Source organism: Nuphar pumila, chromosome 13 (assembly GCF_984573655.1).
Source record: "Nuphar pumila chromosome 13, dmNupPumi1.hap1.1, whole genome shotgun sequence".
Taxonomy (NCBI): Eukaryota; Viridiplantae; Streptophyta; class Magnoliopsida; order Nymphaeales; family Nymphaeaceae; genus Nuphar; species Nuphar pumila.
Genome location: NC_143261.1, coordinates 68,074,908 through 68,083,690, shown reverse-complemented (window position 1 = coordinate 68,083,690; position 8,783 = coordinate 68,074,908). Strand labels below are relative to the sequence as shown.

Genomic DNA, 8,783 nt, shown 5'->3' with positions numbered 1-8,783 from the left:
TTAAAAATACAATAATTAAGGCAAGTCAGTAGTAGTAGTTTGAGGTGAGGCATATGCCTTTAAATGAAGCAAGTTGAAGTATAAGACAAACATAATGGTCAATATAAAAAATTGAAAAGAATAGCCTACCAGATTATTGAAATTAACAATAAATAAAAACAAAATCAAAATAGACAGCATAATTTCATAAAAAAGGTGAAGTTGGAGTCAGAATATTTAAAAGCAGTCCAAACAATCAATAAAAGCCTTAACAACCAATGAAGATGAGAAGTAAAAACTGAAAGCATATACCTCGAGGTATAGAGATGCATACATCTAAAAATTTACACAGATTATTCAATTGCCCGTAAAGGTGAAAATTGGTACGAAACTACTATGGTATTTCAAATTTTGTTACGCAAGAAAACATGATCAACGCATGAACTCCATTAAAGGCTGGGTAAGTTTGAAAAATAGCCTTTTATCTAATATATATCATTCTCTTTCTTAAGGGCCTGATAGTATGCCAAAACCAACCAACGTAGAATGATAAATGCTAACAAATAACGTGAATGGGTAGCAAACTAGTTGAATCATTAGAATGGATCCTTGATTTGACTAGATAACACTATCCAATATCCTTCACTGTTTCTTGTGTGTAGTCAAAATCAAAACTTTGCCAAATGTGCAACAGAATGATTGGGTATCAATAATTCAACAGCAAGTTTCATTGGATGCATGTGATGGACTCTGTCCATTACATCACACACAGTGGTACCATTATCACTAATATTAAGTAGGCCACCAATGAAAATGACCACTCAGAAAATAAATCACATGCATAAGATAAAACGTGTATAATGCATTTGTAGATCAAGTGCCAATGACAAGAAGTATTCAAGAGCATTCTGCTGACAGAGTAATAGCTACAGCACTTAACGTTAGCAAAAGCATGAACCATACATACATTCTTTTGGTATATGTTTGGGTGACATGCAATGTAAGAAAATAAAAACTATGTTCCTTTTCTGGATTATTACCCAAATACATTTATGTGAACCCTATTGAAAAGAAATTGCAACCATGGGATCCACCCATTCTAGTGTCAGACCATTTGTTACAGATGTTGATGATTTGCTTCCGTTTTCTAAGATTTCAGTAAGAGAATGAATGACGATGTGGTACAGGCATCTTAAAAATCAGTTAACCCAATGTCAAATTGATTAAAATTTGCCACCGTAGTAGTATGCAGTACCAAGCATTAGTGCGACAGTAGCACCCTGGGCGACCACACGGGCTTGCATCAGTTTCTGACCAAGCTTAGAGTTTCCTTGTCGGAAACTAATCAAGCCTGCTGTTAGAACTCCAGCAGTTAAAAGCGCACCTGCAAAACTAAAATCATTAATAACAAAGCCAAAGTTCTTTACATTATTACCTTTAATGCTTTAGAAAAAATACCACCTCCTACATTATCACTTCTTGAACTACCAATGAAGCCAAATTGCCTTAATAACTTTGTTCATGTGGTGAAAACACAAAGAATAAATAGACCTTAGTTGTCATAGGTGCTAGGTGAAGCTTACGGAGTAAGCCCCTAAAATGGCCTAGGTGGGGCCTAGGTGGTACCCCAAATAAAAAAAATTAAAAAAGCCATAATAAAATACATGTATACAACATAAAATCAATCAACAATAAGCAATAGACAATAATGTAGTTTAACACTGTAAAGCAATTATATTACATAACCTTAACCTGCTCAAAAAAATTAAGAATAAATTAACAATTTGAATAAAAAAAGCATACAACTAACAATGTAAATGAACAATACACAAAAAATAAAATTATGTATACAAACAAATTAACAACAACAATAGATATAATACAAGCAATAGACAAATAATGTTTTCTCTTCTTCTTCTTCTTCTCAATAATAAACATAATACAAGCAATAGATAAATAACGCCTTCTCCTTCTCCTTCTCCTTCTCCTTCTCCTTCTCCTCCTCCTCCTCCTCCTCCTCCTCCTCCTCCTTCTTCTTCTTCTTCTTTTTCTTCTTCTTCTTCTTCTTCTTCTTCTTCTTCTTCTTCTTCTTCTTCTTATGCTCCTTCTTCTCCTTCTTCTTCTTCTTCTTCTTCTTCTTCTCCTCCTCCTCCTCCTCCTCCTACTTCTTCTCCTCCTTCTCCTTCTTTTCCTTGTCCTCCTCCTCCTTCTCCTTCTGCTCCTTCTTCTTCTCCTCCTCCTTCTTTCGCCTTCTTCTTCTTCTTCTTCTTCTTCTTCTTCTTCTTCTCCTCCTCCCCCTTCTCCTTCTCCTTCTCCTTCTTCTCCTTCTCCTTCTCCTTCTCCTTCTCCTTCTTCTCCTTCTCCTTCTCCTTCTTCTTCTTCTTCTTCTTCTTCTTCTTCTCGACAAAACAACAACAACAACAACTACGCCTTCATCCCAAAACAATTGGGGTCAGCGATATGAACCAAAAAGAAATTCATTTTGGGTCTTCCACATGAATCCTTTTCCTCCAATCATTTCTATCCAACGCCATGTCCTCGGTGAGGTTCAAAGCATTCATATCCTTTCCTATCATCTCCATCCAAGTCTTCCTAGGCCTACCCCGACCTCTTTTAACTAATATATTTTCCCATTTCTCCAACCTTCTAACTGGAGCATCATTAGGCCTTCGCCGAATATGTCCAAACCACCGTAAACGATTCTCTCGCATCTTATTTTCAATGGGTGCAACACCTACCTTCTTACGTATCTCTTCATTCCGAATCTTATCTTTTATTGTATTTCCACACATCCATCTAAGCATCCGCATCTCAGCTACACTCATTTTTTGAATATGATGTCTCTTGGCAGCCCAACATTCCGTACCATATAGTAAAGCGGGTCTAATAGTCGTCCTATAAAACTTTCCCTTCAACCGCAATGGCATTCTACGATCGCACAGCACTCCAGTAGCACTTTTCCATTTCATTCACCCAACCTTTATCCTATGATTTACATCTCCATCAATTTCTCCATACTTTTGAATGATGGATCCCAAATATTTGAAATAATCATTCACCGGTATATCTTGCTCACCAAGCTTCACTACACTCCCATCACTACTTCGTTGCTTACTAAACCGACATTCCATATATTCAGTCTTACTCTTACTCAACTTAAAACCTCTAGCTTCCAATGTCTGTCTCCATAATTCTAACTTAGCATTAACCCCAGCTCTAGACTCATCAATCAAAACAATATCATCAGCAAACAACATACACCACGGTACATTTTCTTGAATTGATCTCGTAAGTTCATCCATCACTATCGCAAATAGGAAAGGGCTTAAAGCAGATCCTTGATGTAACCCAACCGTTATCGGAAAATTGGTTGTCACCCCGCCACAAGTGCGGACATTGGTTACTACTCCTTCATACATATCTTTAATTATACTAATGTACTTGAGAGAAACACCTTTTTTCATCATTGTCCACCAGAGAACGTCCCTAGGTACTCTATCGTATGCCTTCTCTAAATCAATAAAAACCATATGCAAATCTTTGTTCATCTCTCTATATCTTTCAATAAGTTGTCTAAGAAGATGTATAGCTTCCATAGTTGATCTTCCAGGCATAAAACCAAATTGATTCTCCGATATCATGACAACCTTCCTCAACCTAGACTCAATCACCCTCTCCCAAAGTTTCATAGTATGACTCATGAGTTTTATACCACGATAGTTTGTGCAATCTTGTATATCACCCTTATTCTTATATAAAGGCACCAAAGTACTCTTCCTCCACTCATTAGGCATCTTAATTGTTCGCCAAATCAAGTTAAAAAGATTTGTCAACCATTCTTCTTCTTCTCGACAATAGACATAATACATGCAATAGACAAATAACAAGTCTTCTTCTTCTGGAAGAAGAAAACAAATGATGTCTTCAAAAAATAAAAAGCCTAAGCGATTTCAGTTTAGGCGATGCCTAGGCAGCAATATAGGGCCCCACTGCCCAAACCTGGTCGGCCAGGCGGTGGGAAGAGAGCACATATAAAAAATAATATATATTTGATGGAGGAATGCACAAAACATGCATTAGAAAAATGCATAACATCTAATGGAACAAGAGGTCCCTATTTATATTCAAACAAGAGGGCCAAGAGGACACATTTAGTTGTTGAGAAAGGCCCCAACAGCTAGAAATATAGTCGTTGGAGATTCTCTGCAGCTATATTGACTAAAACACAAAACTGAATATAGTTGTTGGAGATTCCCAACAGCTATATTAACTAAAAGATAAAACAAAATATGGTTATTGGAGATTCTCAATAGCTATATTGACTAAAAGACAAAAAAAATGTTAGTTCTGCCTCTAAAGGGTAGAGCCTATTACATGTACATAGTGTAAAAAGATTGTTTTGTCCCTAAAGGATAGGACTATTACATAATAAAATTACCAAAATACACATAAAGGGTATTTCGTATTACAAGTAAAAATTAATATATACATGTAATATGAACACATAAATATGTCTCTCTCTCTCTCTCTCTCTCTCTCTCTCTCTCTCTCTCTATATATATATATATATATATATATATATATATATATAATATATATATGTGTGTGTGTGTGTTACATAGAAACATGAACATTTCTAACAAACCCCCTTCAAACTCACGGTGTGACAACCAAGAGTTTGCCAAGGAGAAATTGAAATCTTAGAGACGAAAGCGCTTTGGTGAAGTGTAATGGTCTTCTTCAAGAATTCTTCTCTAATATAATGGCAATCCATTTCGATGTGTTTGGTTCGCTCATGAAATGTATGATTGCCTACAATATAGACTGTTATTTGATATTGTGTTCTTGTAAGCCCATAAGAGGCATTCTCTTGCACCCTATTTCTCATTTCATTACACAAAGTACCTTGAGAAAATCTGACAGGATTTCTAGACCTCTTGACAAATTTGTATCATATGAATCATTTTCTCCCCAATATAGGTCTAGCTAAGATTTTGTCCTATTTTAAGCCAACCACATATAATCAAGCCAAAAATTAACATGAATGGATAGGAGCTATTAATAATGAATTAGAGGCACTTGAGAAATCTAAAACTTGTGAAATAAAAGTTTTACCAAAAGAAAAAAAACATAGGTTGTAGATGAGTTTACAAAGTTAAGACTAAAAATAATGAGTCTTTAGAAAGATACAAGGCGAAATTAGTGGTTAAAGGTTACTCTCAAGAATATGGTATAAATTATGATGAAACTTTTACACTCGTTGCTAAGATGACTTCTATTAGAACTCTTATAGTTGTAGATGTTGTCAAGGGATGGGCCATTTATCAAAAGAACATAAAAAATGTCTTTAAATGAAGAATTTAAAGAGAAAGTTTATATGGATTCACCTCCTGAATATGAGTTTTCATCCAAAAAAGTCCTTTATTTAAGAAAAGTTTTATATGGGTTGAAACAGACTCTTAAAACCTAGTATGATAGGTTCAGTTCTGTAATGATTAAACTTGGGTTTAAATCTTGTCATACTGACACTGATATGTTTGTTAAGAAATCTAATGCATGTATCAATGTATTGCTTCTTTATGTTGATGACACGATCATTATGTTAAAATATGTTATACATATATATCTATATATATATATAGATTATGACACATACACATATATATTACATATATATATGTCTATGTGTCTATCTACATATATAAATATATACTTCTTTTATAAATACTCACTAGGGGTAAAATAGTTTTTTTACATTTTTCATGCATATTGTGATTTTCCTTTTTTTCCTTTTCCTCCTTTTTTCTTTTTCTTTTTTTTCTTTTTTTTTTCTTATTCTTTTTCTTTTTCACCTTGGAAAGGCCCTCCTAGAAGGACGTTGGAGCATCCAAAACGATCATATTTATCACCGTTGGAAGGGCTCCAACGTCCCTCTAGGAGCCCTTCCAAGGCCTCCACTTTTGTCTATAAATAAAGGGGTTTTCCCCCATTGTATTGTATGCTTCTTTGAAGCCTTCTTGAGTGGAATATATTTTTCCTCTTCTTTTGGGTGTTTTGCCACTTTTGTGGTTTTGTTGTACTTTTGCTCATTAGTAGCTATTTGTGTATGTGCATGCTCTCTTGTTTGCTCTTGGAGACATCGCTCCTCTTATTCGGCACTTCATTACATGGTATCAAAGCCTTGGTTGTGAAAGCTTCATCAGATCCTCTTTTGTTAAGTAATATCTCTCCTCTCTTTTGCTTTCAAACTCTTTTTCTCTAAATGGCTAACAAAGACGCCAAAATCGACCTCTCATTTAAGTTAGATAGGACCAATTATCGTATGTGGGCAGTCGTTATGGAAAATATTGTAAGAATGGCCCACTTGAATCTATGTAGAACGTGAGGATGAGGCGTGAGAGAGAGAGAGAGTTGCGGCAGCAAAGGGGGACTCCTCAATAAAAGTCGTGCCCTACTTCATGTACATATATATATATATATATATATATATATATATATATATATATATATATATATATATATATATATATACAAAATAATAATTGGGTTGGACCAAATATTTGGATCCATACCCAGACATAAAGTTACATGTTACATTAGAGAACCCAGCCCACACTGGAAAACCCGATCCAGTTTATGATACAGTCTTAATACCCTCCCTCAAGTTGTGCATGGTCCTGTACCATGGACAACTTGCCTATGGACAACTTGCCTTTGAGATACCAAAACCGCGCACTCGTAAGTCCTTTGGTAAGTAGATCAGCAACTTGATCTTTTGTTGGTAAATAGACTGGAATAACTTCTTTGTCCTCTACCATCTGTCGGACAAAATGTTGATCGATCTCTATGTGTTTCGTTCGACTATGGTGGATAGGATTGAAAGCAATTTGAATGGCACTTTGATTATCGCAAAACAGATTCGCAACCTTCACGTTTTCTCTTATCTCTGTTAATAAATGTGTTAACCATGTAACTTCGGCAGTGGCAAAGGCCATGGATCGGTACTCAGCTTCTGTACTTGAACGCGCAACAACACGTTGCTTCCGGCTACTCCATGCTATTAAGTTTTCATCAACATACGCACAATACCCAGAGACTGACTTTCTATCGTCTGGATCTCCTGCCCAATCTGCATCTGCATACACTTCTAGTTGTCTATGTTCTCCTTTTGCCTTTGATTGACGATAAACAAGCTCATTTCCAAGAGTACCCTTCAAGTACCGAAGAATTCTTTTAATTGCATTCATGTGTTTTGTACGTGGATCGTGCATGAACTGAGAGACTTGATTCATTGCATATACAATATCCGGCCTCGTAAAAGTAAGATATTGAAGCATCCCAACTAAGTGACGATAATATTTCGGGTCCTCATAGATCTCCCCATCTTGAGCACTGAGTTTATGGTTTAGCATGCTAGGAGTATTCAATGGTTTGCAGTTCTTCATTCCTGACTTCTCCAAAAGATCTAGAGTGTACTTGTGTTGGGTCAACAAGAGGCTAGTATTTTGTCGATCCACTTCAACCCCAAAAAAATATCGTAGGACACCCAGGTCCTTCATCTTGAACTTTTGGCTTAATAGGATCTTTGTAGCCTCTATATGCTTACAAGAACTTACTGTAATAATAATGTCATCTACATATATGAGAAGTAAGGTGCTGACCTGGTGTTCTCGAAAAATGAACAATGAATGATCAAGTTGAGATCGGACGAATCCATATCATTGTACTTCAATGGAGAAACTGTCAAACCATGACCGAGATGCTTGTTTTAGTCCATAAATAGCTCGTCGCAACCTGCAAACATGTGTCTCAGGATTGTTTTCTACATAACCAAGAGGTTGCTCCATGTAAACTTCCTCCTTTAGATCACCATTTAAGAATGCATTTTTAACTTCAAGTTGACTTAGAGACCATCCATGCTGAACCGCCAAGGATAACACAAGTCGAATGGTTCCCATTTTTAGAACTGGACTAAAGGTCTCGTCATAGTCTTCTCCATATGCTTGTGTGAAGCCTTCAGCAACTAGTCTTGCCTTATATCTTTCAATAGATCCGTCAGGTTTGTACTTGATTTTATATACCCACTTAGACCCTACAACATTCTTATCCAGAGGTCTAGGAACTATTTCCCAGGTCCTACATTCATGCAAGGCTCCCATTTCTTCATTCATAGCATCTGCCCATTTTGATGACAAGGAGGCTGAGAAATCGATGGGTTCTCCTTGTTTTTCAACCTGTGCAACAAATAACTGCATTTTTGTGGAAAAATTCTCATAGCTTACCCATCTTTCAATAGGGTGTCTGATCCTTTCCGAACGTTTGACCTGCTCAGTTATGTAGGGTGTATCCCTTCTCCTGGCATATACTGCCCCTTTGAATCTTCTATCACCTGGACAAGCAGTACCAGGTGTCAGGGTTTCTTCTGCGATGGGAGGCACAGTAGATCCCTAAGCAACTGTCAACACGTTCCCACTAGGTTCTGCATTGGTTTCCATCGGCTCAGACTCATCTATCACTGTGTGACATGGAGCATAGTTATCCATCTCTAGCTGATCAAATAATTCATTCGCTAATGGTTGATAGCTTTCTTCCTCCTTAGTAACCCTCGCTTCTTTGTTCAAGATCTGAACATTGCTCTCATCAAAGACAACGTTTCGTGAGATTTTAATGTGTCGAGTGTCTGGATCATAGTATCAATATCCTTTATACTCTTCAGCATACCCAACAAAGCTGCATCTACAAGCTTTATCCTGAAATTTGTTACGTTGGAAACTGTCAATGTGAACATAGCATCCACATCCAAA

At 36.5% G+C, this 8,783-nt stretch overlaps 1 protein-coding gene across 1 annotated transcript in view; it reads right to left on the bottom strand.

The window, feature by feature from the left end:
* Positions 1-920: 920 nt before the first annotated feature.
* The window catches only part of LOC149818598 (RING-H2 finger protein ATL48-like), an 82,702-nt gene continuing 74,839 nt past the window's right edge, over positions 921-8,783 (bottom strand). Inside the window, exon 2 of the mRNA XM_089985985.1 lies at positions 921-1,363. Within this exon, the coding sequence (XP_089842111.1) occupies positions 1,203-1,363 (161 nt within the window). The 3' untranslated portion in view covers positions 921-1,202. The remainder of the gene's footprint in view (positions 1,364-8,783) is intronic.